Source organism: Anser cygnoides, chromosome 2 (genome assembly GCF_040182565.1).
Source record: "Anser cygnoides isolate HZ-2024a breed goose chromosome 2, Taihu_goose_T2T_genome, whole genome shotgun sequence".
Classification (NCBI taxonomy): Eukaryota; Metazoa; Chordata; class Aves; order Anseriformes; family Anatidae; genus Anser; species Anser cygnoides.
The window spans coordinates 151,251,973-151,263,128 of NC_089874.1; the positions used below are offsets into that span (position 1 = coordinate 151,251,973).

General features: G+C 49.4%; 1 protein-coding gene across 3 annotated transcripts in view; it reads left to right on the forward strand.

Moving 5' to 3' along the window:
• The window catches only part of ZHX2 (zinc fingers and homeoboxes 2), a 69,124-nt gene extending 58,168 nt beyond the window's left edge, over window positions 1-10,956 (forward strand). For all 3 annotated transcript variants that reach the window (XM_066990706.1, XM_066990708.1, XM_066990705.1), the window contains 2 exons: window positions 1,705-4,406; window positions 9,496-10,956. In XM_066990706.1, coding sequence (XP_066846807.1) covers window positions 1,904-4,402 — 2,499 coding nt within the window. In that variant the 5' untranslated portion in view covers window positions 1,705-1,903 and the 3' untranslated portion in view covers window positions 4,403-4,406; window positions 9,496-10,956. The remainder of the gene's footprint in view (window positions 1-1,704; window positions 4,407-9,495) is intronic.
• The last annotated feature ends 200 nt before the right edge of the window (window positions 10,957-11,156 follow it).

An 11,156-nucleotide genomic window follows, 5' to 3' on the forward strand; every position in this document is an offset into this window, starting at 1 on the left:
GGAGCTGGAAGCTGCCATCCCTGTGCTTATCCGCAGACAAAGCTGCTTCCTCTGTCAGTACATCACTTTAGGTTTCCGTAAATGCAGTAGGGGTATGATCTGCAATGGGCAGACTAGCAGGATTATGCTCTAGAGACTTTCAAAGTACTGATAAACTGCAAACAGAGCTAAGCAGTTAGCATCTGCGTGAGCAGAAATTGTTTCTGGCTCTCATGCCAATGCAGAGGTGAATAGAGCAGGTTCAGGGGCAGCAGTGAGGTGGTCTGAAACTGCCCGCTGGTGTTGGATGTGTCCGGGGGAACTGCAGTGGGATTTACCTCATTTGATTTTCACTTTGGTGATTCTGCTAGGTGCCAGTCACTGCTCATCATTTACAAGCTTTACAGAAAGGTCTGCATTTTTTTTAGAGATAAGATCTCTAATTCAGATTCTCCATTTAATGTGCTTCTACAAAAATCAACACAGGTCCTACCCGCGTTCCATCCTCCTCAAGTCTGTAAGCCCTGGTGCCCCCCACATCCCATCCCATGGACTCCTTGATGTCAAACGATGAGTTTCCCATCAGGTCCGGAAGCGTTACAAACCCAGAGCCCGTCTGATCAAGAAGAGTAGCAAAATTAAAGTCAAGAATTGATTAGAAAAGGCATTTTGTGAAATAGGAAAGACATCTTTTTTTTTTTGCCTCTTGGAACTGTTATAACAATGGAATTCCACTCCCCCCACACACCCCCCCCGATGAGCACGGGTAGATTATAACACAGCTGGTGTAGTTTCTCTTTTTTTTGTGGTTGTGCTGACTGATGTTGACTTCAGATCCTTTTAAAATGCATATGTTTTTATGGAATTCTTACATTTGAGAACTTCCAAAACCACTTCACCACGTGAATCGTGTTTTTAAAGTGGATTCTTTTTTTTAATTCTGTAGGCAGTTAAGCGCACAGATCAGGACTCAATGGGAATATCAGCAGGGTCACAAGAAGGGACCCTGTTTAAAAGGGATCTAAGGATGCCTGTGACCTCTGCTAGCTGCCTTTAGAATCAATATTCAGTGAAAAGTGGTAGTTTAAGGAAACTTTTGTTCCAGAAGAGACTTGATAGGCCTCCACAGATCTGCTGCAGTTTCTTTGAACCCACCTCTCATCAAAACACAGACCTTTGAAAATGTTGACTTGCATTAACTATTCTTTCTGCCTTTACTTTTAAAAGCAAGGCAGTCCCTATAGCTTTATTTAGAAATCACCCATCATTAGTAACCACAATCATTTAGTAGACATATTTACAAGGTAAGTGACAGTGGGAAGTAATTAAGTTTAATATAAATCACACTCAATTTCAGATCTGCATGCTTCAAAATAATAATTAATAGAAACTGCAGCTTCTATAAAAAGGTACAGTATTTATAGCAGTGTCTTCTGTCTTTTCCAGCTAAATGCATTGACTCTAGTGGAGATTAAAATCCCCTGTCTGTTCATCTTCCTTGTTTCAAAGTCATTTTCTACCTGTGGTGCACTTCGTTGTGAATTATCCACTGCTTTTATTCTTTGTGGGCAGATTTTGCCTCTTAAGTTGATGGGGAGAGTAGCAGGGGAAGAGTTTTAGCATTGTCCAAAACGTTATTTTAAATATATATATCTTGAGCTGTGGCTTTCTGCTCAATCCATGTTTTACAGATCAGTGCCTAATGGTGTGTGCTTTGTTTCACAGGTGTCATGCAGCTGATGGGTCTGCCGTCCGAGCTGATGGTCACAGCCAGGGCTGAAATCCTTTATTAAACAAAACAGTCAAGTAATCTGGGAAGGTTGGAGCCATTTGCAAGATCTTTTGAGTTTATTGCTCACCCTGCCAAAAAGAAAAAAAAAAAAAAGTCACCATTTGGGACCACAGCCTGCTGCAAACGGCCGCCATGGCTAGCAAAAGAAAGTCAACAACTCCCTGTATGGTGCGAACTTCTGAAGTGGTGGAACAGGAAGTCACGGAGCGCGTAGAAACTCCGAAAGAGAAGGGGGCTGGCACACCGCAGCAGGACGCTAAAAAAACTTGGCCTTCAGAAAGCTCGGTAAAAGATTGTGAAGTGGTCGAGGCAAAGCCCCCAGCTGAAAATCAGTCTAAGAAACCCCAGGGCGGTTATGAGTGTAAATACTGCCCTTACTCTACACAAAACTTAAATGAATTTACAGAGCATGTTGACACTCAGCATCCAAATGTCATTCTCAACCCCCTGTATGTCTGTGCCGAATGCAATTTCACAACCAAAAAATATGATTCTTTATCTGACCACAACACAAAATACCACCCGGGAGAGAGTAACTTTAAACTGAAATTAATTAAACGGAATAACCAGACTGTTTTAGAGCAGTCCATTGAGACCACCACTAACGATGTCACTGTCACGAGCAGTGGGCTAGAAAATGCAGAGTGTGAGGATTCGCTTCATGGGGGAATTAGTGTGAGTAAAACGCCAATGATGAAGTTGGGAAAGCCTAAAGGGGAAACCAAGAAGGGTCCCAAAAAGCCAGAAGAGGGAGTTACGGAAAACCATGTGGATGGTGCTCTCCCCCGCATCATAACTGAAGCCACTGAAGCTATTGCTTGTATAAACGGAGACCTCCTCCATGACGTGTTAGCTCATGTTATGCCCTCTGTACAGCTACCACCAAATATTAACCTTGTCCCCAAGGTCCCGGTACCTCTCAATAGTACCAAATACAACTCTGCACTAGACACTAACGCAACCATGATCAACTCCTTTAATAAATTCCCTTACCCGACGCAAGCAGAATTGTCATGGTTGACAGCAGCCTCAAAACATCCAGAAGAACAGATCCGAATCTGGTTTGCTACGCAACGTTTGAAGCATGGCATCAGTTGGTCTCCTGAAGAAGTGGAGGAGGCGAGAAAGAAGATGTTCAACGGTACTATCCAGGCAGTTCCCCAAACCATCACCGTCCTGCCAGCTCCTTTGGCAACGGCAAAAATCCCCCCTCCCATCATCCAAACAGCTTTGCCCTGTCAGATACTGGGCCAGACTGGTCTGGTTTTAACCCCTGTGTCAAACGGTTCAGCAGTTTCCTGTTCACCAATTACGCTTGCTGTTGCCCCAAACCAGGGGCAAAAGAGGACAATACAGACCCTAGCAAGTGTCCCGGAGGCCAAGCGTCCTCACGTAGTTCAGGTGCCCGAGAGTCCTGCCAAGCTGACCGCCGTACCGCTGACGCCAGCCAGCGAGCGAAAAAAGACGAAGGAGCAGATAGCAGAGCTGAAGGCCAGCTTCATAGCAAGCCAGTTTCCCGACGACACAGAAGTCTACCGGCTGATAGAGGCAACGGGTCTCTCCCGGAGTGAGATCAAGAAGTGGTTCAGCGACCACAGGTATCGAAGTCAGAGGGGCATTGTGCACGTCACCGGCGATACTTTAGGGAAAGATCAAATAGCACCTTCACTGGGTCGGCACGGCCGCTCATTCCACCCCTATGCAGATTTTGCACCCCAGAAGTTCAAAGAGAAAACCCAAGAGCAGCTCAGGGCCCTTGAGGAGAGCTTCCTACGATGCTCTTTTCCGACCCAAGGAGAATTGGACAGGCTTCGAGTGGAGACTAAGCTGAGCAGGAGGGAGATTGATTCGTGGTTCTCTGAGCGGAGAAAGATAAGGGACAGCATGGAGCAAGCTGTCTTGGACTCAATGGGATCATACAGAAAAATTAAAGAACAAGGAACTCCCAACGGTGCAATAAGCCAAGCAGAACTGCTGAATAGCTCCCAGCTCCCCGGTGCTTTGTCTGGGTCCTCTGCCACATTTAAGAAGACCCAGGAGCAGATTCATCTACTGAAAAGCACATTTGCAAGAACTCAGTGGCCATCACCCCAGGAGTATGACCAGTTAGCATCTCAGACTGGGCTCACAAGAACTGAAATAGTTCGCTGGTTCAAGGAAAACCGGTCTTCGCTACGAACGGGGTCGCTTAAATGGATTGACCAGTACCAGCAGCAGTACGCCGTTGATGGCCATCACGAGCAAAACCAGAAAAAGGGATCAAAACTCACGGAGAGTCCAAAGAATGGTAACGAGGTGTCTCGGCAGCATTACCAGGAGCATAAAAAGCTGAACGAAGAGAACGCGGGGAAAATGGTGGTGAGAGCCAAAAGGGACTGCGAGCCATTGAAGGACTCTTTGTTGGGGAACCAAGCGGAGGGAACGGAGAGGCTGGAGTGCAACAGCCACGACGGCCACGGCAGCGAGGAGAACGAGGAGCCGGCCGAGGTCAACTGGGTGGAGGTGACGGTGGGCGAGGATGACGCCGCATCGGACTGTACGGACAGCTGGAGCCAGGCGGCGCCCGAAGGGCAGGCGGAGCTGGCGGACTTTGACTCTGAAAGTATATCTGGAGACAATGCCCACGTATAGACAGGTAATGCTGGTGGTGCCCTGCTTCTCTGGGCCGGCCTCAGGCCGGGTGTGCTTCCAGCATCCCCTAGCCCCTTTTCGGTGCAAATCCCAAAAAGCCCGTCCCTGCCGGATCCTGGTGCCTGCTGGATGCCTGAGCACAAGGGAGAGCTGTCCTGGTTGTAAATTGAAGCAGTTGCTTGCCAGGGAGGGGTTAGTGCTGTGCGCCAGGTTTCTCCTTTCATTTTGGGTCAACTCCCGTTTAAGGGCATTATTTTACTTTTTATTTTTTTTGCAGTAAGTGCTTAAGTCCTGAACTTCTGCCTTTAAATGACCCGTGTAACCTCTGCAGAGCCTGATGTAAAACACACCAGTGGAGCCATGCAAAGAAATAATAGGTGATACTAGTTCCCGATAGCCCTTTTGCTAACAGATCACTGATCTCCCACGGACAGAGGCCGCAGCGCCTGGTTTTGCACCTCGGCTCCTTCCTTTGCAGCAGAATAAAAGCTCTCTGCGGGAAGGGCCCGGGCCAGCGATGCTTCTTTATGCAACAGCAAGCAAAAAATGCTGTGGGGCCTCAAGCGGCTCATGTAAATGTGCTCTCTTCCTCTTGCAGGTGAGAACTGTCTCCAGCCTTGCTTTGTTCTGCTTGCTCACTGTAGAGGCTTAGGAAATGCTCCAGACTAAGCTGTGTGGGTGTTTTAGCAGCTCTTCTTCACAGGATCCTGAATTTAAAAGCAAGCTGCGGGGTCTTTTCTTAAGGGGGCTGGGGAGTTATGTGAGCTTTCACAACATGAGAGGATGTGTTGTTTGGAGACCTGAGGCCTGTTTCTGATCACAGTTACGCAGGTATAAATCTGGAGCAAGCTCTGTCGGGGCTTCTTGACTTGCGTGTTGAGTTCCCCAGAGCCTTTAACGTTCTGTGCATGGTACAGCCGAGATCAGAGCCCGTCTTTCCGGAGCTGGAGTCTCTTTATGCTAGAACTTACCCAACAGAAAGCACAGCACCACGCACTGACAAACAATTAGAGAACTTGGATTTTAGACAGAATAAATGCACCTCTGATGTCTAATAAGTATAATATGCTAAAATATTAAAAAGAAAAAAAAAAAAGAAATACAAAAGCCAGGACTAGAGGAAGTCCCTACCCTTGCACTAAGGACGTTTGCTATTGCAGCTGGCAGGCCTCAGGTTGAACTGCTTCGTGTTGCAGAAGTGCAGGTTTTTTCTTAGCAATCTCTGCTGGCCAGCCTAGAGCCCTCTGGTTTCTCCTTGTGCTGCGTGTATATGCAAAAGTCTGCTAGACACTCTGAGTTCAAAAAGAGTTTCCAACCCTGCAGTGGTTGCATTTTGAACTACAGTTTGGTCATTCAAGAGATGTCACTGTGTCCTTACCACGGAGTATGTTAAAGCTCCAGGCTGCGCTACAAAACTGTCCTGGGCTGTGCTTGCAGAAGCTGCTGGCTGGGGGTGTGAGGAGCGGGTTGTGGCAAGCACAGAGACTGGAGGAAGACGGGCTGGGGACATCACCTGGAGCTGCTGTGGCTGCTGCAGAGGCACACAGGGGTGCCACGGCTCTGCAGCCACATACGAAACCAGACCCAGGATCTGATCAAATGAGCAATGTGAAAGTGCACCATGGGATTTATATTTTTCTGTCAGGGCTTGTCATTCCAGATCATTTTGCCGTTCCAGCTACAAACAGTTACCCTAATGTAACCGAGGGGAGGGAGCAGGCTGTGGGCGAGGAGGGGGAATGGGGGGGCAGATAGCAGGGAGGGGGACCTGGCACCACTTTCTCACAAATCTCTCGTGCTGAGACCGAGCCTTGCCTCAGCCCTCTTCCCAAGGGACAGGTCGGTGCCTGCACTGCAGTGCTAGCAGGATAAATTGGGGTGAAACTTCTGCCATCACGCCCTGCTGCTGCCCTCGAAGCTCCACAGCTGTGGAGGTGCTCGAGGGTCATCAGAGAGGAACTGTAATAGGAACTTTACTCTCAGATAAACTTTCACCAGTTTATCCTTTTCGTGAGGACCTTCCAAGGGCCTGCTGTAAAATACACCAGCTGAGAAAAGATGCACCAGAGCAGGGCTTTCCCTGCAATTCCGGAAGATCAGACGACCATTTTGTCCTCCAAACTTCGCCTATTTCTCAGCATCCCAACCTGGTGACTTGACAAAAGCCCAAAGCCTTTCTCTCTTTTGTTCCACATCGTCTTCCTGGCACATCTCAGCCCAGAAGTGCCAGTGCCTGGGTGGGAGGCGCTGTCACAGCCGTGGTGACGTGAAAGCCAGGAGCTTTATCCCCTGCACTGATGGGACCCGTGGAAAAATCCCAGCTTCTTTGTCCTTCAGGATAAACTGTTGCTCTCATTTTTGCGAAGGCTGGCTATCTTGTTTGATTTTGAACTGAAACTTTGGAGTTGAGCTAGCAAGGTGTTACCCGAGGTGACACCCAGGGTGTGACTCAAAAGCAAAGACTGTGTGAGACCTGACGGTGAGCTTGTTTCTGTGTGTTCTCATGTAAAAAAGTCTGATTCTTCCTAACACCATAGCCCTCGATGCCTTCGAGGGGCCGTGTCACCATCCTGGCTGCACACAGGAGGCGCTGCCAAGCGCTGAGTTGCTGACAAGGGACTTTTCCTCCTCTTGGCTCTTGCACAGCTGCAGTCGCGGTGTGAAACTTCCACTGCTGCGCTTCACTTTGTGCAGAAACGTGCTCCTTTGATATTCACGCTGTTGCTATTTTCTCAGCCTGACACGAGCGCTTTAAAGCAAACATTTTTCTGCGCTCAGTCCCTGTACTTCTGTTGTGCAGCTTCTGCAAAACTTGAAGAGCTGCAGAGCTTCTGAGATCCCTCTTTGCCTCCCCCAGGTAGTTTTATAAGTTCCTGAAACCATTAGGGAGTATTCGTATTACAGCCTCGATGGACCTGGTGCCTGAGAAAATGGGTTCTTCAAAACTGATGCATTTTCAGTTGCTTCTGCTGGACTTTCATGGCCTCGTGGCCACACCATCCACAGGCTAATGGGGTCTCTGTTATAAAGCCTGCTTCTGCCTATCTGAAGCTTTTGCCAAAACTGGATGAATTCCACGGAGCAGAGTCAGGTTTCCTGAACACTCCCTCAAGACTTATCCCCGCAAGGCACCTTCGGGATGCTGAGTGGCCGCTGCAAGGCGCGCTGAAGCCCTCACTAAAAATGCCCCGGCTGCTGCGTGACGAAGCTTTGCATCCCTCGTGTATCGGCACAGCCTTAGCTCCCTGTCCATCCGTGCCGAGATTCCTGCCTTCCGACAGCGTGGGTCAAAACCAGGTCTCTTGTCACCACTTGCGCAAGCCTGACGAACAGAAATCCGCCTCGAATTAAACGCAGCACATCACGGCTCAGCCCCGGGAGCAGGAGCAGAGCATGCCGGAGCGGCTGGCAGCCTCTGCTGGCTTTCTTCACAGCATTATCTCCCCGGGGGGTTTTCCCAAGATTTCCTCAGACCAGAGCTTTTGTCTTTTCTCAGAAATGTACTTTTTTTTTTTTTTTTCCCCACCACCACTTTCTCCACCGAAAACTTTCTGATTCAGGGTTGCTCTCACAACCTCCATTTCAGGCCCAGAGGCCTTCTACCGAGGTAGAAGATGCTCTCGAGGGCCACGAACGCTCCCCGGGGTCGCTGTGACGCCCTTCCACAGCCCAGGGAGCTCGGCCGAGCTGTGCTGAAGGCCAAGATCTGGGAGCTGCACACCAGAAGGCCCCAGAGAAGCCAGGCCTTGCTCGCTGCGTGGTGCTGAGCATCAGCAGCAGTCTGGGCCCTCCCGGTGCCCTCAGCTCCTTTCACACCGCGGTGGGAGCCGAGATCAGTCGGATGCTGGTGGCCCAGCACATTCCTCGGTGTCTGAGACTGGTGAAAGCTCCCAGCACCGGGGTTTCCCTTCCTTTCTGTTCGAGTTCTCATTTTTCTTGTGGTTTGGTGCTCGATCTGTGAAGCTGGCTGCAGCGCCTGCTGCCGACGGCGGGCTCCACGGCCCCCGTCCTGAAGGCAGCGTGGGACTTCCCAGCGGTTTTTGCAGAACTGAAGCATTTTAGGGACTCGCCGTTTCCCCTAAAACCAGTAAGCTGTGTTGGAGACCCAGCAATGAAGGACTTCAGAGGGAGAAGCAAAACCCAAAGCAGCAATTACAAATCTGCAGTGCTTTAGAAGGCATGGAGAGGTTGTCTGAGTAAAGGCTGCAGGGACAAGGAGGATTTTTTTTTTTTTCCTTTCGTGTTGGCACAAACCCACGCTCTTTTGCTGGGCTGGGCCGCTTTGCTTTCTGAGGTGCAGATGCCAGACAGAGCTCAGTGCCTCTGTGGGAAACGACAGAGCTAGTAGCAACGTTCGTAAAAGGTGTGAAATAAGGGCTGCGGTGAGCATTGGTGCAGGAGAAACCACCCCGTGCTGCCGCCTGCAGCTGCAGCCTGGGTCGGTGCTCACACTTCCTGCACTCTCACACTTTACTCATGGGGAAAACCACGCTGGAAGTCATCCCTGTAGGGCTGACATCCCTGTAGGGCTGACATCCCTGTAGGGCTGACATCCCTTGCCATCTCCCTGTAGGAGCGCCCTCGCCCTGTGTCCCCATCTGTTCACAGGGCCGTGTGTAGGCAGGCAGCTGTTCGAGGGCTGGTTTCGAGTTTGTATAATTCTTTTCTAAATTCGGTGCCATATAATGAGAGGATTTGCTGGGGAAGAAAGGTCCGAAGTCTCCTTGCCTTTAGCTCCATCTCTCCTGTGGGCACAAAGCAGCTGCCCCCAGCCCTCGGGTGTCACCCACGAGCCGGTGCAGGCTCTGCCCGAGGTGTTCGCAGCAGCGAGCGATCGGCAAGAGTCAAGGCTGGGCTGTTTGTCCCCATCAGCGGTCTGTAGGGGGGTATTAGCTGGCTGTTGGGCACAACAAAACAAATCTGGCACCCTGCTGCAGCACCAGTGATAGGGACAGGCTTCAGGGGATGGTTAGTACCAAATGCAGGGCCACGGCAGCTGCAGGGATGTAAATCGGGTGCTGCATTAATCAACAGCCCAAGTAGCTGTTCGTGGTGTCTTTAAAAGTAATATGTTTCTTCTTTAATTTTTGCAGGGGTACTCATCAGCTGCACTGTCCTGACAATGAAGGGGAATTCTGCCTGAAAATAGAACAAAAATCTATTTTCCTGCCTGGGGTGAGATAGCGTGTTGCGACTCCAAGTCTCAAACCGTGCTCGCGGAGGCACAGTGAGAATACTCTTGTGGAGCACCGTCATGGGGTTGTTTATAGTGCCAAAGTCCTACTACTGCATTGAAAAGGAAAAGGAAGAAAGAAAAAAGGGTCCTTGTACATAGGGTTCTCCTTCGCTTTTCTCCCACCCACTTTCCTGCCCATCCTCTTCCTGTACTGGAACAGATTTGTACGACGTGGAAATTTTGTTAACTTTTTAATAGGTGCAAGTTATTCTTGCATATAACGCCATGGCAAAATTTTAGGGTTGGTTTTGGGGGAGGGAGGTGTCTTTCGTGGGGAGGGGGGAGAGGAGATTTTTTTTTTTCCGAATCACCGAATCACAAAACAGCTGAGGTTGGCAGGGCCCCCTGGGGTCCACCTGGTCCCCCCCTGCTCAAGCAGGGACGCCCAGAGCAGGGTGCCCAGGGCCACGTCCAGGCGGCTTTTGAAGATCTCCAGGGGAGACCCTACAACCTCTCGGAAGTGTTTGAAGAAAGATTTGCAATTTTAGGAATCTCTTTGGTGCCGATCGACATCCGATCCCAGATTCCCGCCCCAGCAGCCGTTTACATTTCAGCCCACGCAATGCAGTTTGGGTTTGGGGAGGGGAGGGGGCGGTCTGCCTTGGTTGGGGCTTTGGTTTTTTTTTTCCCTGTTGTTTTGACTTTTTTGTTTTGTTTTATGGCCATCTTCTACTGGTTGAAAAATTTAAATCTGTGCTTTCCTGTGCTCCTATGAAGCGAGTCTTCTCCAGCTCCTGTACTTCACTTTTCACAAACGAGGCCAGACCGTGGGTCTCTGACGATCTTCGCTACAATGCCCTTTTTTTTTTTTCCTGTTTGTTTGGTTTTAGCACTTTTTGTTTGAACACGCAACCCCCGGAGGGGTTGGAGTGAGAAAATGAAGATGCTTCGTAATCTGAACTTGTTTGCGTTTCTCGGGCTGGTACAAGGATGGACAGCATAAACACAAGCCTGTTCGCCAGCTTTAGATGTTGCAGCGCACAACGGAAATTTCTGATTAACCCTTGCCACTAAATTTTTAGATCAGTTCTAGATTCCTGAGTGCACTTTTTTCAAGTACTGCTCATTTTCCTTTGTGCGGGGTGTCTGTACGTGCGGGTGTGAGGAGGAAGAAGAGGAGGGAGAGCTGGAGCATGCGTGCGGATGCAGGAGCCGGCCGCTCGGTTACTCGGACCAGCTGCGTTTTGAAACCTTACCCATATTTCAGTACACTGCACAAACACAATGCGTTAGGGAGTTTGAATAAATCCAGTTTTTCTAACTTGTTGCTCATTTGTTGTAACTCAATAAAACAAAAGCTAGACATTTTGGTAACCTTTTTCTTGTCTCTCTCTTTTTTTTTTTTTTTAATCTTCTTAATTAAAAACAAAGATCGGCCGCCGCCAGCTCCACGTTGTGCAGAGGAGCTCAGGGGCTTTAGAGCTGCGATTAGGGTTGGAACTGGTTTTGCAGTAATCGGCTTGGCAAACGCGAACCAGATTAAAATGAACAGCTCAGTCCACTACTGATTTTTATTTT